At 38.2% G+C, this 25,255-nt stretch overlaps 1 protein-coding gene across 4 annotated transcripts in view; it reads right to left on the reverse strand.

Moving 5' to 3' along the window:
• lpin2 (lipin 2) overlaps nucleotides 1-25,255 on the reverse strand; it is a 51,817-nt gene that overhangs the window by 25,727 nt on the left and 835 nt on the right. The window contains exon 2 of one of the 4 annotated variants that reach the window (XM_088643448.1): nucleotides 24,595-24,689. The exons of 1 other annotated variant lie outside the window; for it this stretch is intronic. Coding sequence is in view for 2 of the 3 variants with exons in the window: in XM_088643446.1 (XP_088499572.1) it covers nucleotides 16,812-16,895 (84 nt within the window). In the remaining variant the exon portion in view is untranslated. Of the gene's footprint in view, nucleotides 1-10,122; nucleotides 10,432-16,811; nucleotides 17,033-24,594; nucleotides 24,690-25,255 lie in introns of those variants that run through there. 2 more of the 4 variants (XM_088643446.1, XM_088643445.1) reach the window with 2 other exon arrangements.

Raw genomic sequence — 25,255 nt, forward strand, 5'->3', positions numbered from 1 at the left:
GAGTGAAAGTATGCAAAGCATAGCCCCTCTACCCCACCCCGTTTACAGCATTGTCTGTGCAAGCTCTGGCTTCACTACAGCTACAACTATATGCAGAGCAGACTTCTTTACTTGAAACGTTTATACACTCATCTACCTAGAACGTTTCACGTCCTACTGGACAAACAGCAGAGAAATAGCTCTACAAATGAAAGACTTATCACCCTATCATTTCTACCTGTGCATGTGCTCATGTAACAACAGAGATAGATACAGCAATGGACAGAAATGCGCTACATTTCCAGGAACCTTATTTAAGATATGAACATGGTTTAATTTATACTGTACTTCGATACTACAATAATATCTTTCATCATTAAAACATGCAATGCACAACTATAACTTTATACCATCAGTGTAACTGAAAATGTAACAAAATGAGATGTCCTCATGTAGTTTGCTTACTACTCTTTTTCTTTCGCTTTTTTTGCCTCTGTACACTTCAACATGTTTAGAGTGTACAACTAGAATACCGCTGAAGGACTCTTACGTCAAATGACATGTAGACATTCATGATGAACACGAGTTTGTCGGATTTCTCTTCTTTTCCTCAGATTGTGCAATCCCAGAGGGCCTTTCGAGCACTTTTAGTCTCTCAGCTTCCAGTTTAATCATAAAGCAGAATGTTTCACATCATTATCTTGATGAAAAAAATGTCCTGTAAATAACACATTCCTGTCTTTTGTATTGAGGTTTAGAAGAATTGCGGGACTGAAGTGCCAATTTTAGCTGTAGTTCAACAATGCTGAAAATGATCAAAATCAGTACAAATGCAAAATAATCTTAAGGATTTGGAACAAAAAAGGGTTTGATGTTCATAGACACAATTGCTAGAAATATCTAGGCTAATACAGATTTTAATACATACTGTAACGTGATTTTTTTGTCTGCATGTAAAAGAAGGAGAGCAGTCAAAAGAGGTCAGTCAAAACATCTTACATTTATTTTAAGAAACAGCTGACAATTTATTGTTTAAAATTTTTGTACAAGCATGTTCTACATTAAGATCGCAACAAAGCTTAAAGATGGGTAGCTGAGAGCTTATTTCTTTGCAGCCTCTGAAACTCTAGTTCATACTGGGTTCAAATCACAGCTGGAATGATTTTGGTCATCTTGGTTAAAAACCTCAGGCAAGGCTGAAGCTATCCAAACAAGAAAGCTATTATGGAACTTCCTGAAATTAATTTGTTCTAAAAATATCTACTGTAGATTAACATTTTAACATCCTTTGTACTTAATTATAAGTATTACACTTTGATACTGCTGTTCTTTTTAAATGCATTTTTTCTCTACATCTTTTCTTCAATTTAAATGCCATATCTATCAAGGATGCACTGCTAGTGCTAATAAGTGGAGCAGTTTTCTAATAACGCAGTACTGGAGCTGCACTATAATCAAGCTGCTTTCGGTAAATATTAGCATACTGTACGTCAAATACTTTACTGATCTGATGTGATGTTTAGTGATGTTAAACACTGTAGATTTGATGTCACTATAATCAAGGTTTAATTATTTTCCATTGCTACATCTCCCAGATGTAACATTTCTCATATTATGCTTTTTTATACATAACAGATGGTTGAAACATAGTCCTAGAAACAAATTTCTAAATGTATTAAAACATCTTAAATAAGACCTGCATCACATCAACCATTTCATTAGGTTTAAGATTCATAGTTACTTATTTACTTTTTCACATTCACAAGTCATACAGCATGTGGATAATGCCTCAATAAAAAATGTTTAGCAAAACAGCCCTTAGCATAAGCCACATAATGCTGCTGACACCATCCTCTTGAGTGCAGGAGGAGAAGTCAAAATGGAAAATAAGAGTGGTTGTCATGGCAAAAATAATTCATGACAAAAAAAATGAACATGTGGGCTCGTGACTGCTGTCAGTGATACAGAATCGTTCTCATGCTGTAAGCCCTTTTCAGAAGCTCCTTAAAGACAGAGTGGTTATAAAGTATTGAAGTCACCTCTATTAAGAATAACTCTGTAACCAATCTTTTTTTCAAGTGGGTGTTTATTCCCTGCCCCTGACATGAACCAATCTAAATATTTATTGAATTTCATGTATACGTTGTAAAGAGAGAGATTCTTCTTTTCAGGTGACTGGTATAACTGTTATAATGTTGGTGAACGATTTAAAAACAAAGGTCAGAATGTGAAACATACACAAGAATAAAGAACTTTAAGTCTCCTGAGGTATCATGCAAAACTTGATTTTATTGCACTTGTGCATATGACTATAAACTGAACTGATAAAAGTAGTTTAAACAAAAAGTAATACATTAGCTGTCACTTCAAATTGATTTATGATCAAACAAATACTGTTACTGTGATACAGCATTTAGATGGCAAGATCATTAAATTAAACTTTTTTTAGCAATCTGTTTCAACCAATACAGTTTAATACAACTCATGTGTGCAGGTATCAGTGGCAATTCAGTGCAAGTTCAGGCTATTGACCCAGCCGTCTCTGAAAGTTGCCTGAAGGGACTGAAGCACAGTTTCTCCCTCTGTGGTATTACAGTATAATAAACAAAATGCCCAAAGCCAGAAAGAGCTAATGTGAGAGGAATAAAACCCGTATTTATTGATGGTCAAAGAAAATAATCTGATACAAAAATATCCACAAATGTGTGGACTATATGCATAAGACAAAGTAAGAAAAACTTGGAGAGCATAAAAAGGTATGAACAACCTCACCACTCAAACACAAACCAGAGTGGTACCACAGTCTGGCCACAGACACTGGATGACAGAGGCAGACAGACCTGGCTGCCCAGAGAGGACAGGCTGTGCCCCAGCTTCCAGCTAGTAGAGGCAGAGGCTGTACTGTGCTTTCTGCTATTCTATGGCAAAATACTGTGTAATATTTTACTTTCTTTCATTTTTCCTTGTTTCTCAAGGTAGACCTTTTAATACTGTAAATACTTACAGTATATGTACTAAACAAATTATATATTGGCAATAATGTAAATAATTGGACCAATAAAGCAGCTTAAATTTAACAAATTCTTTTTTATACATTAAGAGTCAAGATACACTCTGCTTTTCCTTTTTCTACCATCCTGTATTACATGGTGCTGCACAACCCCAATTAAAAATATGAGCTACAGAATTATGTTCATTGCATTTCCAGAAAGAAGCTGCAGTAATATTTTCTTAGTTGCTACATTTACTAATGTTAAATTTTTCCTTAAAAACCTCAGCTGTTTTTCCAAAAATGTAACATGAAAGAAAAACATTTCTTCTTTCATAGGAAGCATATATTAATGACATTTAAGCAACCTTTTACTTTCTTTGAAGGCAAACTATTTTCCCCGCTGTGCATACAGTATTAGCTTTAGCACACAGAGAGCTTTTTTTACTCTTCATTTTTAGTGAAGTCTTGCTAATTTAAATATGCAGCAAACCAATGCTATACAAGTCATATGGAATTAAATTAACATTGGTCCACTCACTGTCTTTAATACTGCACCAATACCCCCACCCCCAAGATCTGTGCAAAACCCTGTATATCTCTAGCATATTATCTCCCTCTAGCTTCTCCAAATTATGCTTTACACTTCATTCATGTACAACTCTCAAGACAAAAATTAAAGCAACACTGAACATGAAAACATGAAAACATGAGATCATCATATTAATTAAGATGTATGAAATTAGCATGAAATATATACACAACCCAGCTGTAATCCATTTAATTTTCAGCAGCGGACAACTTTAACTGGGTTCATTTAAAATTTGGTTATTTTTCTCAAAAGTATTTTTAAAGAAATACCATTCCAAGGAAGATTTTAATTGATTTAATAAAAACTTCTGAGTGATTAATAAATGTAAAGATGCTGGCCGTTTTATGCGGTTTTCTATTTGTTCTTCATTTTCATCAGTCTTTGAGCTAAGTACAGTACTGTATGTCTGAAATCCAAAGGTAACTTTTTCAACACTGTTAATGGGTTGCTTTTCAATTTCCCAAAATGCTTATGATCTCATCAATGAACTTAACTTTCTGGTCTTAAATTGAAGGGCTGCTTTATTCAAAGAAAAGGGAAAAAAAACTTACTCTGGACTGAGCATACTTCTCACACAAGGTTTGAACATATCTGCATCATTCTGCACCAAATTTTACTAGACAAACCACAGGAAAACAGGCAGCTATCAACAACTGAGTAAAACTAAAAATGTTCTCTTCTTCTCAAGAACAGGAACATTTATGAGAAAGGAAACCAAAAACAATACATGCAGTACAAATCACAATTCACACCACTGTATGTTATCTGATACGCTAGTGAATAAATATTTTATTTGCATATTTAAAAGCACCTTCATTGGTTACTTTGATCATTGATTGACCTTTGTCTTTGCATGAATAAAAATACATGATAATAAATAATAATAATACTAATAATAGTAATAATAATAATTATTATTATTATTGCTAACACTTATATAGCGCTTTTCTGGACACTCCACTCAAAGCGCTTTACAGGTAATGGGGACTCCCTTCCACCACCACCAATGTGCAGCATCCACCCATGATAATGGGGTATAATGGAACACCTGCAGTGCTATCTGCCAAAACGATGATGTAGGTGTCCTTTACTAAAAAGGTTCAACAGTCACGCTACTTTTTAAGATATATATCTCCTTAAGAGTCCACCTGCATTCTGGAGTGAGCTGACACAGTAAATGTATCTGTTATACCTTTGAATGAGGATGCATACATTGCATTTTAGACTATTAGTGAAAGAACAGTTCTTTAAATCACTGATTTAAATTGTTGCTATGTACTAAGCAACAATTTATGTCAGTTAAGGCTCAAGTATTTCTGCAACATTTTCATGAGTAATCTAATAATATTATAAGAAGGGCTATACAATTGTTCCAGGTGTATTCACTGTAACAGCACAATACAATGTTCTGCTCCAGCAGTCTGTGAAAGGACTCAAGTTCCACCCATCTATACAATTATCTATACAATCCATTACACTGTCTCATTAGACAATACCTCCTAATTAATAAGTAAAAGTAAGGCCATGAACACATACATGGTACACTGTGTGTCAACTTCTTTGCTGCTACTTTGTAACTATTTTTAAGGCAGATAAAGAAAACAACTTACATTTAAAAATGTATGTGAGTTTTCTTATGTCTGTTAAAATGTTCTAGCATGAAAAAGGTAAGCAAACTTTCAAATGATTCTCCTACCTGTTTTTTTCCTGTTAAGTGTATATAGCTTTACCAGGTGGGTAGCTGCGTCAGCATGCGTAGGCTGCAAAGGAACAAGTAATAGGTTTATTCCATGCTGAAAAAAAGAAGAAAGAGAACACAACGTTTCGGCCGTGGAGCCTTCTTCAGGTGGCACCTGAAGAAGGCTCCACGGCCGAAACGTTGTGTTCTCTTTCTTCTTTTTTTCAGCATGGAATAAACCTATTACTTGTTCCTTTATAGCTTTACCAGCTTATTTTTGTAAACAGTTTTAATTAAAGTAATATTCAGTACAGTAACTGTCTGTTTCAGCAGCTTTTACCTCAGTCCTGGACTCTGCTACTGAAACACGAAATTACAACCATTGAAAATGCTGACTGAAAATGTAAAAAGCTTTTAAAAATGCATGGCTCACAAGCATCTGAAGACCAAAGGATTTTTGAACATTTAGAAAAGAATCTCTTCCCCTAGATTCTGCACCAGGGTTTGATGCTTACTGCAAAGCAGAAATGGAAGGAAACGGTGAGCTAAAGAAATTTTGAGATCCACTCATCCATCTTCTAACCACTTTATTCAATATAGGGTCACAAGGCAGCTGCAACGGGCACAGAGCAGGATAACACCCTGAATGGGATGCCAGTCCATTGCAGATCAAATGCAGACACACACCAGGGCCAATTTTCCCAGAAGGTGTTTACCCTCCAGGATGTCTTCGGAGTGTGGAAGGAAACTGGAGCACCCAGAGAAAATGTTATAAAAAGTGTATAATTCAGCCCTGCTTCTCTTTTAAGACAACATTCTTTATAAAACTTATTTTTGTAGCACCTTCAGAAAGAAATGAATCCTAGTACAGCAGTTTAGAAAGCAATCTAAATGTAATTGTTGTACAAGGAAGGAGAAGATGAAGGCCTACAAATAACATTTTATCGCTTTAGATGGCATGTATATCAGGGGAATAAAATCTGCCTTATCTATTCTACAAACTATGCGTCCTTGAAGGCACAGGCTCTTAGATGCATACTATAATGGAGAGCAATAAATTCTCAGAGGAGGACCGTAATAAAAATACAACATTTTGGCTCCAATTCTGTCACTGGTTATGAAAGAAGGAATGTGAAAATAAAAACGCAAGTATGTTCTATTTTTATCATCAGTCAAATGATCACTGTTTTGAGCGCTGCTTATATCAGCCTCTTAAGCAAAGGATTATAAGCAGGTGCTTTCCAATAGAGCTTTGTTATGAGTAAACTACAACTGTAAGACAGGGCTTAGTCCTGCAACCCTTTATAGGTATTTGACATACAAGTGATCAGACCTTTTTACAAAAACACTGTCATGTGCTTTTCAAAGATTATATATTTTACAAGTAACAGATTCACTGTTTAGTTTGTTTAGTTTACGTCACAGTCCAGTGCAAAGATTCCTTCAGACCAATAAGAAGGTTAACAGAATTAATATGCTTACGAAATATGCTTAAGAACTTAAAGGAGTTTTTAAAAGATCAAACTTGAGATGAGAAACTTCTCTTTAGTAATTATTTCATGAACCTAAAGCCTGTGTGGCCTTTTTTAATTCTGAAATAATGATTGCAACCAATAGGCTTAAAATACCAAAATATCACTATCAATGAAATGCAGGCCCTCGGATCATATTTACTAGAATTGAAAACATACAGAGTGCCATTTTTCCTGCTTACAAAGTCTTACAAATTCTCCAGTCATATACTGGAGGAGCAGAATCTTGCCATCGTGCTGTTACTCAAGACTGACCCTGACCTACACTTATTCGGACAGCAAATCAAAGTCAACACAACGGTACAAGCTTTTCTTTGGATAGGCAAGATTCAACATTAGTAAGCAGTATTCACTCTTGCAGTTTTTTTTGCAGCATTAGCTATAATCTTTACAAAATGTCATCCCAATTATTTAGATTGCAATTATTTAAATTGCCACAGAAAATTCTGCTGTGGCCGTATTCCGAAAATATTACAATCCTGACCCAAGTTCCACTACTGCCTGATGAGTTTTATTCCATCTGAGCTCTCAATTGGTTAATAGAACCAATAATTCGATTAATCCGAATCCTTCAATTGTTTCCAGATTGGAATGTGTTAGGAATTTCCAATTATAATGAGAGACAACAAATGTAACTTTTGGCAAAAGATATTAATAAAATATCATTAATATATCCCTAATTAAAGATATAAGAGGCATCTCATCACTTAAAACATCTGTCATTCAAAGCATTATAAAAGTCACATGGAGAAATTGTCAGCATTTTCTACGGTCATAACAATATTGTTGTACATTCACGTCATACTCAGATTTTAGCAGTATTGCTCTAAAGACAAATTTATTTCTGGAGAATCTGACTTTATATAAATTCTATGGCTGTAATTAGGTAGATTTGGTTGGCTTGGGTTTGTCACATTTTGTAGTACAGTATATATGTGGAGAATACCAAATAATAGAAACCTATTTAAATGGAATAGGTAGTGCAACATATAACTAACAAGTAGTGGCACACTTTACCTAACTTCATATGTAATATCAAAATTAAAATCATATTGCTCCATTTTCTGTAACAACAAAATCTACTACACAAATAAAGTTCCATTAAGCTTATAACATCATCAATTTATGTAAACTATAGGCAGAATGTGGAGTTTTGTATCTCTTAGGAACTTTATTTTGTTGTGCTAAATAAATGCAGAAATTCACCAAGTTTTTGAGGAGATGGTCAAAGTCAAGTCAATAAAAAATTAAACAGTCCACTAATCAAAATGAAAGAAGTGTATTGTTTTGTCTTTTACCCATTTTAAAGTAGCTTCTTTTTAAGAAGATAAGAAAGCTCACAAATGAGAGAAAGACATGTGTGGCTTTTATTAACTAATTAATCTGAGGATCTCATCCAGCCTTTCTTAATGAAAAGAGGAGTATTACCTTCAAAGACATGACTGAGCAGTTTGTTTGATCCAGAGACTCACAACCACCTGTGTAAACAACGACCCCGTTTAAAAAGCAACAAATAATTCCTTCAATTTTTATAGGGCTTTTCTGGACACTCCACTCAAAGCACTTTACTGGTAATGGCAACTTCCCTCCATGCGCAGCAGCCAACTGGATGATGCAACGGCAGCCATAGGCTGGAAAGGAGCGGTGGCTCTGTGGCTTAGGATCTGCGCCTGTGGCTGGAAGGTTGCCGGTTCAAATCCCGTGGCCGGCAGAGGAATCCTACTCCGTTGGGCCCGAGCAAGGCCCTTAACCCCAGCTGCTCCAGGGGTGCTGTACAATGGCTGACCCCGCGCTCTGACCCTAAGCTTCTCTCCTTGTCTGTGTGCCTGTGTGCCTGTGTGTCTCATGAGAAAAGACGAATTCCTGCAAGAAATTGTATGTTTGTGGCTAATAAAGTGATCTTATTATCTTATAGTGCGCCAGCTCACCACACTATCAGCTATCAGTGGGGAGGAGAAAAGAGTGATGAAGCCAATTCAGAGACAGGGATTTTTAAGAGGCCATGATTGGTAAAGGCCAATGAGAAATTTGGCCAGGACGCCGGGGTTACACCCCTACTCTTTTCGAGAAAGGCCCTGGGATTTTTAATGACCACAGAGAGTCAGGAGAGTCAGGTTTAATGTCTTATCCAAAAGATGGTGCCTTTTCACAGTAAAGTGTCCCTATTGTGAAACTGGGACATTAGGACCCACACAGACCACAGAGTTAGTGTCCCCTACTTGCCCCAACAACACCTCTTCCAACAGCAACCATAGTTTTTCCCAGGAGGCCTTCCAACACCTGGATTCTAGGTTCTGACCAGAATCACACCTGCTTAGGTTCAATTGGTTCCCAGTTATGAATTGCAAGATGATATAGCTGCCGTCACATGAATCTGTACTAGATCAAATGCTCTTCTTATTATAAACCAATCATCTTCTAGATTCAGGAATAGTTTTTAGTCAAGTTTGCAGTTTGCAAATGAAATTGAAGAAGACTTTGGTCAAATTCACAACTGGACCTACAACTGACAGATGGCATTTAAATGTATAAAAGTGTAGGGTTTTGCATGCAGGTTATTAAAAAAAAGGGGAAAGCTGAGCTATAAGAAGTTATTTATGAAAATGACTTATGCTTATGTTGACACATCATTTACATCTTCTAGACAATGTGGGGAAATACTTAAGAAGACAAACAAAAGGCTAGGATATCAAGTAAAAAGAACAGATGTTCAAACAACACGTTATGTGAAAATTGTATAATGCACAAGTAAGGCCTCATTTCAAGTTTTTGTCCACAGAAGAGATGCATTCTGGGGCTTATGGAAACATCTTGCACAGACAGGGTGAAGGAACCGAAGCTTTTTTATTATTGAACAGAAGACAACAAAGGGAATTTTTCTTTAACATCCCATTATAATAAACCCTATTGGAGCATTCACCCCTTATCGCTTCCTTTGTCTGTCCATTAACTAGTTCTCATATACATGCATTACCTTGAATGGCTATTGCCTGCAGTTACAATTAATGTTTTATGATGAACCTAACCCAAAGCTTACTGAAAATCATCACAAACCACATCATATGCTCTGTATCTATTAGACAAGTTAGTTAAGGGAGATCTGCCTTCCAAATATCCATTTGACTATCCTAAACTGACTAGTCCCTTAATCTCACAGTAATACAAATGGGTGTCTATTTAAATTCTAAATATCATTCCCACAACCGTACAAGTAACAGCAACGTTCAAAGATTGTTTCGTTTCTTTAAAAAAGAGAAACTGAAAGAGAAAGGAGAGTCTGGGAACAAAGCAGAAGCTCTGTGGTGAAAGGAGCCCAGCTGGACACCCACTAAAACAGATTTTCCCGACTCACCCAGGTCCAGCTTGACTTTGAGAGTGAGGTGTCGTCATGGGTGCTGCTGTCCTCCTCTGTGTAGCTTGCAGTGCTACTGTTCATTTTCTGACACAGTCCATAATCTTACCAGTGCAAAAGGTCGCAAAAGCTAGAGACGCATTTTATGGTTCATCATCATCTCAGACTGCTTGCCAGAGAAATACCCTGTATTTTCATTTTTTGTAGAACATATCTCTTTGGCATGTAATATCCTGACATATTACAGTAATATTATCAAATTAAAGTTGGGTTCTGTGTAATATGTGCAAAACATGATCCTGGGAGCCAATGAGATATGCCAAAAGCTGTCAGTGCCGAGATTGATAAGAGGTTCTTGAAAAGGGGCTTGCCAGGCTCTACTGATAAAGACTGGAACTTGTACTGTAGCCAGTTATGCGTTATTGGTCCGGCAATTTCTCGTGAAATAACACTAATAGTTAATAATTCTCTAACCCATGGTCATGCGCTACAAGAAAGTAAAAGTTTGCTGGAAAAATAAACATTTAATCTGTTTAAGTATTTTTTTAACTGACCTCAATCACCTGGGAAAAGAAAAACTTCTAACAATTTGCTTTCTTTTTCATTGAGTGATAGATGAAGCTAAATTTGGGCATTGCATTAGCGCCTGTTTATAACAAGTTTATACTATGAGAACATAAACAGAATCAGACCACAGTTACACTACCATACAGTAACAACGCCAAATATCAATGAAGGGCAAAACATACATCTATTTTCTAACTTCTTTATGCAATACAGGTCGCAGTGGAGACAGAGCCTAACCTGACAAGCAACAGGTACAAGGCAGGATACACCCTGGGTGGGACACGTTCATCACGGGGCACATACAGACACAGGTATTCTAACACTCACACCAGGACTTACAGTGCCTTGCGAAAGTATTCGGCCCCCTTGAACTTTTCAACCTTTTGCCACATTTCAGGCTTCAAACATAAAGATATAAATTTTTTATTTTATGTGAAGAATCACCAACAAGTGGGACACAATTGTGAAGTGGAACGAAATCTATTGGATTTTTGAAACTTTTTTAACTAATAAAAAAATGAAAAGTGGGGCGTGCAAAAGTATTCGGCCCCTTTACTTTCAGTGCAGCAAACTCACTCCAGAAGTTCAGCGAGGATCTCTGAATGATCCAATGTTGTCCTAAATGACTGATGGTGATAAATAGAATCCACCTGTGTGTAATCAAGTCTCTGTATAAATGCACTTGCTCTGTGATAGTCTCAAGGTTCTGTTGAAAGCGCAGAGAGCATCATGAAGACCAAGGAACACACCAGGCAGGTCCGTAATACTGTTGTGGAGAAGTTTAAAGCCGGATTTGGATACAAAAACATTTCCCAAGCTTCAAACATCCCAAGGAGCACTGTGCAAGCGATCATCTTGAAATGGAAGGAGTATCAGACCACTGCAAATCTACCAAGACCTGGCCGTCCCTCTAAACTTTCAGCTCAGACAAGGAGAAGACTGATCAGAGATGCAGCCAAGAGGCCCATGATCACTCTGGATGAACTGCAGAGAACTACAGCTGAGGTGGGAGAGTCTGTCCATAGGACAACAATCAGTCTTACACTGCACAAATCTGGCCTTTATGGAAGAGTGGCAAGAAGAAAGCCATTTCTCAAAGATATCCATAAAAAGTCTCGTCTAAAGTTTGCCACAAGCCACCTGGGAGACACCCCAAACATGTGGAAGAAGGTGCTCTGGTCAGATGAAACCAAAATCGAACTTTTTGGCCACAATGCAAAACGATATGTTTGGCGTAAAAGCAACACAGCTCATCACCCTCAACACACCATCCCCACTGTCAAACATGGTGGTGGCAGCATCATGGTTTGGGCCTGCTTTTCTTCAGCAGGGACAGGGAAGATGGTTAAAATTGAGGGGAAGATGGATGCAGCCAAATACAGGACCATTCTGGATGAAAACCTGTTGGAGTCTGCAAAAGACCTGAAACTGGGACGGAGATTTATCTTCCAACAAGACAATGATCCCAAACATACAGCAAAATCTACAAAGGAATGGTTCACAAATAAACGTATCCAGGTGTTTGAATGGCCAAGTCAAAGTCCAGACCTGAATCCAATCGAGAATCTGTGGAAAGAGCTGAAAACTGCTGTTCACAAACGCTCTCCATCCAACCTCACTGAGCTCGAGCTGTTTTGCAAGGAAGAATGGGCAAGAATTTCAGTCTCTCGATGTGCAAAACTGATAGAGACATACCCCAAGCGACTTGGAGCTGTAATCGCAGCAAAAGGTGGCTCTACAAAGTATTAACGCAAGGGGGCCGAATAATTTTGCACGCCCCACTTTTCATTTTTTTATTAGTTAAAAATGTTTCAAAAATCCAATAGATTTCGTTCTACTTCACAATTGTGTCCCACTTGTTGGTGATTCTTCACATAAAATAAAAAATTTATATCTTTATGTTTGAAGCCTGAAATGTGGCAAAAGGTTGAAAAGTTCAAGGGGGCCGAATACTTTCGCAAGGCACTGTATTTTCCCAGAAACCAATTAAACTACCAATATATCTTGGTCTGTGACTTGGATATATCTTTAACTGTGAATAGAAACCAGAGCACCCAGAGGACATACAAGAAAACAGACAGGTGAAGATAGCACCTCAGACCTGGAATTGAACCCAGGACCCCAGTGCTTTGAGGCGGGAATACTGACCATTGCACTACTGTACCAGGGCAACACATACTCAGAATAAACGTCTAATGTTCTAATGTCTTGATTTTTAAATAAATTGCCTAAGACATGCACAAAAAATAACTGATAAATTGAACCACGTTTGATCTTTACACCAAGGGTAAATAATAATTTAACAGTGTAAAGCTTGTGTGTATGAGCTTGTGAAAACCAGGACTGACTTAGGTGATCAATGAGAATACTCTGAACAATTCAGAACAAATTCTGGTTTTGCATATGAAATCCACCGCCTCTATATTAGATCCCATTCCTACCACTTTATTTCTGTCCTGTTTCACTTTCCTCTACCCCATCCTGACCAGGTCTAACGCAAGTGATCACATTACTCCTATCCTGGAGTCCTTGCACTGGCTTCCTGTCAAGTTTCGTGTTGACTTCAAAATCCTCATGCTAAACCTATAAGGTTCTGCAAGACATGGCACCTCACTAACTGTCTGAGTTACTATCGTCCTACTCCCTACCTCACAACCTTTGCTCTTCTAATTCTGGTCTCCTCTCACCTTCTCTAAACTCCTTCAGATCTAGACTCAAAACCTTCTTCTTTAGAAGGGCCTTTACTTAACTAGTTCTGTTCTTTACCACTCTGCTCCTACTGTATTCAGCACCCCCATCTACTGTCTCCTCTCATTGTGCATATCTTGTGTATTTTTTTATTGTTGTTGTCATTCTGCAAAGCACTTGAGAAGCCACCTTTAAAAATGCTAAATAAAAAAGTTTATTATTACAAATAAGGTCCACAAATGTGACGAAAATGCAGTACGGGCAACAGGGTTACTTTCAGCAATTAAGTGGTGCTCAGTATGATGTATAAGTATTTATAGGTACTACTGTATATTGATACATTGAACTACTTAGTTACTATACTGATGGTCATACCTTACATTTGAATGCATTTTATACGAAATATAAATAAAAATATTGGGCACCTACTGTATATTCATTCATTTAACTCTTAGGTTTAACTAAAATGGCTCTGGTATGGACATTACCTTAACTGAAAAGCTGTAAACAAATCAGTGATGCTTAGTGCACAGTACCATATTTGACAAAAAAGCCAGTAGTTGTGCAAAAAAGCCACACAACGTTTGTTTAAAATGCGGTTGAACCGTGTTTGACATAAAAGACTACTTAATGAAGGTAATGGGTTTTAATAAGTAAAAGTAAAAACCGTAGTCTACCGACACGGATATTCCCTAGGTCAGTGGTTCCCAACCCTTTCTGTCTTATGTACTCCCACAGCCCTTTCAATATGGTTCAAGTACCCCCTCATCCACACTAAACCAGTATGATCCTAAATTTGTTCATTTAAACTGATATTATTAAACATTATTAATAATATTAAACTGGATATTATCATAATGATTCACATTCAACCGAGTCAGACTCATCAAGCAGATTCATCTCCCTGTAATGAGACACCTGAGCTTGTTTGTCTTTCAAAAGTTTTGACATTTCTGGGGGCAGTGTGGCCATGGCCGTAATCAGGCAGTTCTCCACATTGAGTCTGTTCCTCTGCGTGGTTTTGATCTGGGTCAAAGCTGAGAAAGTCACTACACACGTAGGTAGACCAAAAAGGTAAAAGCTCGTTAAGTGCATATTTCTTCCAACTCAGGGTATTCCTATTCCACATCACACCAGAACTGTGTCAGGGTCTTGTCTGCATGTTTCATCTTCAGCCCATGGTCTGAGGACACATCCAACAGATGTCTGGCAGGAAGGCTGCTACTGCTCTCAGTCACACTGAAAGGGTTCCTGACCAAGTCTAGTTTAGCAGACCTGGTTTCAATGTCACTGAAATATGAGTTCAACTCACTGTTGAGTTTGGACACATGTGCTTTCAAACTTTTCACTACAGCAGCTCTGTCTGTGTCAGTGGTGGTATGGTGGGCATCAGGCGGTGGGAAACAGCTCACATCTGCATCCTCACATTTCCTCTCCCATAGTTTGACCTTCCTTATGAATCCATTCACCTTGTCATACTGTACATGTTCAGGATGTGTGTGTCTTTACCTTGTAGTGATGAGTTGAGTTCATTCAGTTTGCTGAACACATAAGCAAGATATGTCAGATGCACAACCCACTCGGGATCCTCAAACAGAGTAGCAAGGGGGTGCAGGTGCTCCTTCAGAAAAGCACATACCTCGATGCGAAGTTCAAACAGTCTCACTAGTGTTTTGCCACGGGACAACCACCAGACATCAGTATCAAGCAGTAGCTGCTCATGGTCTAATCCAATGTCTTGACAAAGACTTTGAAACAATCTGTGATTCACAGGCCTGGACTGGATGAAGTTGATCAATTTAACTGCATCGTTCAAAACAGCAATTAACTTCGGGCTCATTCTCTTACTGTCCAACGCCTCCCGATGAATAATGCAGTGCGTCCACTCTATGTCGGGGGTTAACCTTCTTGACAAGCCCGCGCAGCCTATGCGCTCTCCCGGTCATCGATGCTGCCCTGTCAGTACATACACGACAGCACGATTTCCAATCCAGATCGTTGTCCTTGAAAAAAATTGTCTATCACTTGAAAAATGTCAGCACCGGCAGTCTTCCCTGTAAGCTTCTTGCACAACACAATGTGCTCCTTTATGTCAGACTCTTCTTTGTCACACACAAAGGCAATCAGCTGTGCCTCCCCGCTAATGTCTGTTGATTCGTCCAACTGCAACACGAACTGACCTGCTTGTTTCAGTTTATCCACCACTTGGCCAACAATATGAAGGGACATGTCATCGAACTGCTTTCTTTTCAACCATCGTTTCCACCAAAATTATGCCTGCAGGGAGAATGAGTTCCTCGGCGATGGAATGAGGCTTCTGTGACTTAGCCACAAGTAGTGATCCAGCAAAAGAAGCATCCAGTGCTTCGGCTGACACGCTTGTGGCTTTCTTCAGTTTGCTTTGAATTCAGACCATTTTCGTTGGAAAAATGCATCAGTCTTACCAACGTACAGTAGGAGGGGTGTTTGGTGCTCAGGTGCTGCTGTAGATGGGCTGGCTTCATGGAATTGTTGGATAGCACTTCACCACGGTGGGTCCGCAACTGTACGTGTAAAACCATACAAAACATACTGATCTTGGAACTGGCGATGTTTAGTCTTTGTCTCCTTTTTCTTTTTTTCCGGCAGGTTCACCTAAGTTTGAATTTGTACTGTTACTGCCACTTGGAGTGTCAGTAGCCAGACGTTTCAGCCACTTATCTCTACTTTTGCTCGCTAGCTTTCACGCTTCTCTCAATCATAAGAAGTGGCGTTACAACTGACACAGGCAGGTGGGAAACTAGATGAGGCGCAGGCCGTGCAATAACGCAGGGATGATTATTGTGATAAATAAGCTACTCTAGACATCAACATCTCACCGATTTCACCTATTTCTACTTTTATTTTGTTTCTAATCACAATTATGTTGATTGAAAGTGAAACAGTATTTGATATATTTTTCCCACATACCCCCTGGTACTGTAACTGCTCACGTACCCCCTGGGGTATGAGTACCCCCGGTTGGGAATCACTGTTCCAGACAATGTGGGGAAATACTTAAAAAGACAATCAAAAGGCTAGGATATCAAGTAAAAAGAGCAGATTTTCAAACAACACATGTTATGTTAAAATTGTATAATGCACAAGTAAGGCCTCATTTCAAGTTTTTAAACTATCTGTCCACAGAAGAGATGCATTCTGGGGCTTATGGAAACATCTTGCACAGACAGGCTGAAGGAACTGAAGCTTTTTTATTGAACAGAAGACAACGAGAGGAATTTTTCTTTAACATTCTCACAACCGTACAAGTAACAGCAACGTTCAAAGATTGTTTTGTTTCTTTAAAAAAGAGAAACTGAAAAAGAAAGGAGAACCAGGGAACAAAGCAGAAGCTCTGTGGGGAAAGGAGCCCAGCTGGACACCCACTAAAACAGATCTATATTTTCCTGACTCACCCAGGTCCAGCTTGACTTTGAGAGTGAGGTGTCCTCATGGGTGCTGCTGTCCTCCTCTGTATAGCTTGCAGTGCTACTGTTCATTTCCTGACACAGTCCTTAATCTTACCAGTGCAAAAGGTCGCAAAAGCTAGAGACGCATTTTATGGTTCATCATCCTCTCAGACTGCTTGCCAGAGAAATACCCTGTATTTTCATTTTTTGTAGAACATATCTCTTTGGCATGTAATATCCTGACATATTACAGTAATATCAAATTAAAGTTGGGTTCTGTGTAATACTGTATGTGCAAAACATGATGCCATACCGTGCAATAACGCGGGGATGATTATTGTGATAAATATGCTACGCTAGACATCAATAATTTCATCTATTTCTACTTTTATTTTGTTCCTAATCACAATTATGTTGATCAAAAGTGAAACAGTATTTGACATTTTTAAAAATAAATTTCTATTTATTTTATTTATTTAGTCATTTCTGTGGATTAAATTTAATTCATAATGTTCCCACGTACTCTCTGCTCACATACCCCCTGGAGTACGTATACCCCCAGTTGGGAATCAGAAGGGGGTCCGATTTATCACGGGTGTGCCGTGTAGGTGAGTTTAGGTTTATTACAGATGTCAGGATCCACAGTTGCTGGTGGTGACCAGTGTCACCATACAAAAAAATGAAAATTATACAACATAATATCGTTGATGTTTAAGTATAAATAAGTTGAACATTATGTAAAATTCTGCTGAATCCATTACCAAGCAAACAGGCATCTCTATAGTCCATACTGCTCATTTTCTGGTAGAAGCAGCCTTTTCTGAAAGATAAGCTGCTGTGAACAGAACCAGGGTATCTGTCACAAACTATTATTTTCGGCTAAGCATCACAGTCGACCTGCACGTTCATGGAATACCTGTGACTTCTATTTCTATACACATGTCCATCGTGCAATAGGTGATCAGGCCGATCCCCTTTTTTAGAACACAGTTTGCATGTGACCTTTAAGAAAGCTATAAAGTCATGAATAAGGATATTTTGGATATACAGTGCCTTGCGAAAGTATTCGGCCCCCTTGAACTTTTCAACCTTTTGCCACATTTCAGGCTTCAAACATAAAGATATAAATTTTTTATTTTATGTGAAGAATCACCAACAAGTGGGACACAATTGTGAAGTGGAACGAAATCTATTGGATTTTTGAAACTTTTTTAACTAATAAAAAAATGAAAAGTGGGGCGTGCAAAATTATTCGGCCCCCTTGCGTTAATACTTTGTAGAGCCACCTTTTGCTGCGATTACAGCTGCAAGTCGCTTGGGGTATGTCTCTATCAGTTTTGCACATCGAGAGACTGAAATTCTTGCCCATTCTTCCTTGCAAAACAGCTCGAGCTCAGTGAGGTTGGATGGAGAGTGTTTGTGAACAGCAGTTTTCAGCTCTTTCCACAGATTCTCGATTGGATTCAGGTCTGGACTTTGACTTGGCCATTCAAACACCTGGATACGTTTATTTGTGAACCATTCCTTTGTAGATTTTGCTGTATGTTTGGGATCATTGTCTTGTTGGAAGATAAATCTCCGTCCCAGTTTCAGGTCTTTTGCAGACTCCAACAGGTTTTCATCCAGAATGGTCCTGTATTTGGCTGCATCCATCTTCCCCTCAATTTTAACCATCTTCCCTGTCCCTGCTGAAGAAAAGCAGGCCCAAACCATGATGCTGCCACCACCATGTTTGACAGTGGGGATGGTGTGTTGAGGGTGATGAGCTGTGTTGCTTTTACGCCAAACATATCGTTTTGCATTGTGGCCAAAAAGTTCGATTTTGGTTTCATCTGACCAGAGCACCTTCTTCCACATGTTTGGGGTGTCTCCCAGGTGGCTTGTGGCAAACTTTAGACGAGACTTTTTATGGATATCTTTGAGAAATGGCTTTCTTCTTGCCACTCTTCCATAAAGGCCAGATTTGTGCAGTGTAAGACTGATTGTTGTCCTATGGACAGACTCTCCCACCTCAGCTGTAGTTCTCTGCAGTTCATCCAGAGTGATCATGGGCCTCTTGGCTGCATCTCTGATCAGTCTTCTCCTTGTCTGAGCTGAAAGTTTAGAGGGACGGCCAGGTCTTGGTAGATTTGCAGTGGTCTGATACTCCTTCCATTTCAAGATGATCGCTTGGACAGTGCTCCTTGGGATGTTTGAAGCTTGGGAAATCTTTTTGTATCCAAATCCGGCTTTAAACTTCTCCACAACAGTATTACGGACCTGCCTGGTGTGTTCCTTGGTCTTCATGATGCTCTCTGCGCTTTCAACAGAACCTTGAGACTATCACAGAGCAGGTGCATTTATACAGAGACTTGATTACACACAGGTGGATTCTATTTATCACCATCAGTCATTTAGGACAACATTGGATCATTCAGAGATCCTCGCTGAACTTCTGGAGTGAGTTTGCTGCACTGAAAGTAAAGGGGCCGAATAATTTTGCACGCCCCACTTTTCATTTTTTTATTAGTTAAAAAAGTTTCAAAAATCCAATAGATTTCGTTCCACTTCACAATTGTGTCCCACTTGTTGGTGATTCTTCACATAAAATAAAAAATTTATATCTTTATGTTTGAAGCCTGAAATGTGGCAAAAGGTTGAAAAGTTCAAGGGGGCCGAATACTTTCGCAAGGCACTGTATATATGGTTTTCTATATGATTTGCACTTTGCACCCTCTAAGGAAGTTATATGAAGATTTTTCATTTAGGAAAAGGTAAAGGTCATGGGCACGATACAATTTTGCTAGACTACACAAATATTCATATTTGTACTTCATAACTTTTATGACCCTTTCTGCACTCAACATGATAATAGATGTTTTTTAGCTGGCCACAGAGACTGGTCATACTGTAGATCTTATATGGCTTTATTTTTTTATTCAGTTGTGGGATATTCACCTGTCATTCTTCACAGGCCTATAACCTTCTACTATGGATGTAATGTGCTGCTTGTGTAAAGAAATATATTAAACACACCAAGACTTTGACTGGCTCATGGCAGTCATATTTTTAAAACAGCAACTTATTTGAAACATTCTGGAGAAAACATCTGTTCTTATCTTTGTATACAAAATTCAGTACCTATCAAGGAAGGAAAAAAAAGAGAAAATGTTTGAATGTTTTTGACTAATCCAATATCCCAGCCAAATTATACAACCAATCCAACTGTCTTGAATAAGTATGAATCGTAGATTTGAGGTAACACTGTGGACCAAACATATACCAATCTAAACTACCACCAGTTTAGAAGAAGATCTTTGAAAAGTATGAGACATTCCTGAAAACCCACAAAATAGAGCCATACCACGTGACCAGACCAATGGGTAGACCCACGCGTGAGCTCATAGTTATAATATAATATAATGCACTGTAGGCAAAAAAATAACAACTTTGAAATTGGCTAATGGCTACTGTTTTTAAGATAGGAACTTGCCACGGTTCTTGACCTACTTTATACCGTAAGTGCCATTATTTGCTTTGTTTGGCTTCATTAGTTTAGAATGACACTGTTCAAGTTTTTTTTTTCAAATCCAAGATGTCAGACAAACCATGTGGTCAATCACCTTGCTATAAACAAATTTTACCATGAACATGAAATAACACAATCATGTTTCAGACCTCGCTGATGTTTGGTTTCAGAGCCTAACAATTTTCAAAATCCCTTAATATTTTTTTTTCAAATATTCAATATGGTAGCCAATCCATGTGATCTTCCAGAGCAACTTTTCACTGTGACAGTCTCCCGGAAGCTTTTACAATCCTGATCAATTTCATACCTTTAACCTTGAGTGGGAAAATATTATGCTTACAGAAATGTAAGTGATATCATTGCTTGTGAAAAACTCCTGCAATAACATCAACTCAGAACAAACTAAGCTATAACCTTCACGCTATTTCTCTTTGTTTACATGTTGAAAAAATGGACCTGACCTATTTATGTTTACAGTTAATCCCCTGTTCTTTCTGAGTAAATATTTCAGCACACATAAGTACAATTATAGCAATAGGACACCGTGTCCAGAGTCCTCCAATGTTATGTAAGCTCATGTGTGCGCATTATGGGTGGACAAATTAACTAAACAAACACAAAGACCCAATAAACATTTCATGGCTATCCCTGCAAGTTCCACTTAAGTAAAGAAACAGAAGATTCCCGTTTCAAAAAAGAAACACAGATTCCTGTACAATGAAGCTCTTCAAGTACTAACTAGTTATTCTACTCAACAAACAAAAGGAGCTGTGTGTCTGATATACAGTACATCTGTTATACAGTCACTCAAATAATTTAGTTACCCTTTGGAACTGATACTCTTCAACTGTTCATAAAGATGAATCAACTGCTGTGAAGTAAACTACTTTACAAATGGACTACAACTGTAAAAACACATTAAAACATCAAAATAATTAGTATTCTAATTCTTTATGCCTTCTTTGTATGATGGTTCAATAAAGATTTTAAGACCTTCTTTATTGACAATATTCTTGGGTTACTTCCCGGTTAAAAGTTTTTTCAAGGCTATTTCACTTCTTTACAAAACTGTCAGGTATCAAATAACTAAGAGTACTACTGTTGTTATCTCGTGCTTCACTAGGCTTTCACAGGGCTAGAATTTCTTAAGTTTCCCTGGATATCTGACACTCTCTCACACACAAACCACCGTCACAAGGCCACAGCAGCATATCCCAGCACGCTTTGCAATTAAAAGGCCAGAACTTTAAAGCTCAATTTAGTCACTTTGTGTTTGAACTGCTGACCTGTTTTAAGCCACACACAGTAGGCTTTACCTGGACTACTTTTTTCAGTTGCGCATTTGTTGCTATAATCAAAGCAATAACACCCACACTGAAATCTACCATACATGTCTAGAAAACTAGTAAAGTGAAATAATTTAATTAAGTAAACTGTTGAGGTTCAAAACATTCAATACACAGCAATGGCTAACTGTGTCTAAGACTTCTGCACAGCTGTGCATAGAACACAGCACCGTAAAATGCAACAGTGCTACATAAAACGAATTGGATTAGGATTTTTCTAATTTCTTACAACTTAGTTTCATATTGTGGCGTTTTTAGTTGGTCTTGCTTTGCTTAAACCATTATTTGCCATGGAGAACTACTTCAGGGCTACTTCACTTAAGAGTAGATACTTCCCTGTGTCGCTGTGATTTCTTCTGCATTTTTACAAGAGACATTTAGTGGCTTTTATTTCGTTTTATTCAGCAGGAACACTTAATTGTCAGTGGATTTACGATGGCTTATGGAGATGCAGCTATAAAGAATACACGAACCAGGAAATGAGAAACGAAAACCACAAGTACACTAAACGGGTTGTAAGTGAGAAGAATGATGTATCAGATGACCGACTTGAATATTCTAAGGTGTTCACCCCATTTCCTGTGTACAAACAACTCCCAACTCTAAGAGAAAGGAAATAGAGACAGTCAGTCATAAATATGAAGCCAAATTCTTACTCATATTCAAGGGTACCAACACTTTATCTATAGAAGCCGGACGCACTTCATCCACCACTGAACTGCCTGGGTGACACACTACATAACTGATCAGGGACAAAAGTTTAAAATTTCACACTAGTTTAATAAGGGGGAACATTTGGGAGATCAGCTTGTGGAGTGGAGTCTAGCCAGGATACCAGGGTTAACAGCCCTATGCTTTCCATTCCTAAATGCCACTGAAGCTTTAATGGCCAAGTAGTCAGGTGCTCGGTTAAGCGTCTCTTCCACCACCTGCTGTAGGTTGCCACTATATACAGATCAGTGTGCTCTCTCACTATTCTGGGATGCTGGTTCCAAGTGGCTCAAGGGTAGGGTGTAATTAATCGGTCAGGGCTCTCTCAGCCACTCAGCAGGCAGAGTGTTGTCACTGTACAGCCCTGTCGTTGAGGGACGTGGCTATCCACCAATCGCCACCAAACCTCCAGGGCGCGGTTGTGTGAACCATCGCAAGTTAAAACACAAAAGACTCTAAGCTGGGCACTACCTTGTTCTCCCCTGCACGAAGTCGCAGAATCTGCAGTCGAGACTTGAAAAGACATACAATTTATCAGGTGGGTTTAACAACATGCTTCAACAAATAGATTGTGCAAATCTACACTAGAAATTAGGCCCAAATACCAGGATTAACATCCTTACTGTTCTGAACGCACTGAATACTCAAGACCTTTCTTAATAGCTTAATAGCTCATCCAGAAAGTGGTGCCTCTATCAGCACAGTGTACAGTTGCTATGATCCTTTAGTTTGGACATTTTAGTCCAGGTAGAAGAGTGACATCTCCTGGTCCACCAAGACCACTAACAACAGTACCTGGTTTTCCTTGAAAGTCTCCCATTCCAGTACTGACCAGACACAACCTCACTTACCTTCTGAGAGCTGATGAGATCAGGCTAGAAGGTGATAAAGGTACATGTTGAAATCTGGTTTAATAATCTACAAACTAATATTTTTAAATGCAAGTAATTATCAGAAAACGAAAGCTTCTTAATGAGTGTAACGTTAAATAACAGCAATAGAGCGCTGGTTTACAAACAGACCATGAGAAAATAAAATCTCAGTATCCTTGGTTAAAAATGATCCAGAAGGTTACCCAACTGCAGCCTCAACACAATATCTGTTTTCGTGACTATTATGTTGCAATCTTTATGTGACCCTGTGGTCCTGCTGCAGCTTAGGAAATTCAACATCTGTTTCAAGCTTGACTGCAGCCAGAAAAAAAGGGACTACCAGAGACCTAACTTAACATAAAGAAGAGTTTTGTGATTAGTGTCTGGTTAACCAAAGTATGTCTTCTTAAAAAAGTGTATGTCCTTGCTCCGGCTATTATACAGGCCTAGTACAAGCCCTAGAGTTTCAATAAGCATTTATGCTTAATGTAATTATATTATATAATTCAAAATACTGTATAGTCAAATTGTAATTGCTTAATGTTTATTTTAACGTTATTTACTGTATGCATTCTATGCCCATACATCTGTACAGCACTGAATTTTTTTTAAAGCAATTGTAAATTAAGTGTATTATTTTGTTATAATGGTGAATCTTATAAGATTAAATAAATGCACACTTTTCTTTGGAAATAACTGCAAGCTTTTCAGTCCAGTAATCATTTCAAGGAACACTTGAGGCTTTTAAAAAGTGTAAAGCATGCATTACTGCACTGTCTTTTCAAAACATTTAATATGCTTAAAACTGCGAGAGGACTTCCTCTTTTCAACCATTTCTCATTGCCTAGCCCACAGACCGGAAGGCAGAGGAGCAGGTAACTTCCTCACTGGGTGTATTGTCATGTACAGTACTAAAAGAGTGATCTTTCAGTCAGAAGAAACAGTTATGTTTGGTAGACCTTCACACAAAAAAGCATTAGACAAATGAGTTACTCTTTCTAGATAACCCTTGGTATAATTTAAAAAAAACAATGACTTAAATCAGCTAAGAGACCAGAAATATTCTGCTTACCATAACCTACATTCATATTCCAGAAATCCTGTACTTGTGTTAGTCTCAAACAAAGGCTGCCTCACACTTGTACACGAATGTGTTTTTAATCACTTCCTGTGTCTCGAGGAAAACCAGAGAGAAGCAGTATTGTAGTACTGTAGACTGTACATAATTTAGTAGACTCCTACGTCAAAAAGTCCCACTTTGTATAAGATAAATTATTTCACAAAATGTATACTTGAAAAAAAAAAAGCTCTTGCGAGTTCTGTTTTTCTTGGAAATGAGGGTGAATGAATACCTCTCCTTCAGGTTGAGCAGGCTGTTTCCTGTGGCTCAGGTAAGGTCAGCTGGATTAGTCCAGGTAACCCTTAACACCAGGGAATGCTCAATGACCTGTTTTGTGAAAAACATTACAATTACTATTCACAGGCCATTTCATGGTATTGGAATATTGGATTATTTGCACCGTTGTTGTTTTTTTTTCTCTCTTATCATTCCTGTTACCCTCCAAACAAGTCTCTGAAGTCGTGTACACTGTAACAATGTGCTCTAACGGTGCACTGCATTAACACAACTTCAACATTTCTCAAGATAGAGAAGTGCAGCGTCCGTAAACAGCAGCTTAGCGATGGGTTCAGTGTCCATTCTCCAGTTTGAACCAGTGCAAAGCCATAGCAACCCAAACAAATGCTATTTCTTTTTAGAAAATGTTTTGATACGACATACTTTTCTTGCTGTCAGAAATTTATATATTTTCATTCAATATTATACACCTTTCTAATGAATTTAAATATAATCTCCATTGTTGCTTTTCCGCCAAACTGAAAAACAGAGACCAAAACATTTCTCCTGGCCACGTCACGTGTACTGCTGCAGCTAGATCAGAGAGTACCCCCCAAAACGATTTACAGTATGATATTACCATTTTCAGCTGCCCTCCAACACACACAGCACTGTAC

The sequence above is a fragment of the Lepisosteus platostomus genome, chromosome 8, assembly GCF_059453375.1.
Source record: "Lepisosteus platostomus isolate fLepPlt1 chromosome 8, fLepPlt1.hap1, whole genome shotgun sequence".
Lineage (NCBI taxonomy): Eukaryota > Metazoa > Chordata > Actinopteri > Semionotiformes > Lepisosteidae > Lepisosteus > Lepisosteus platostomus.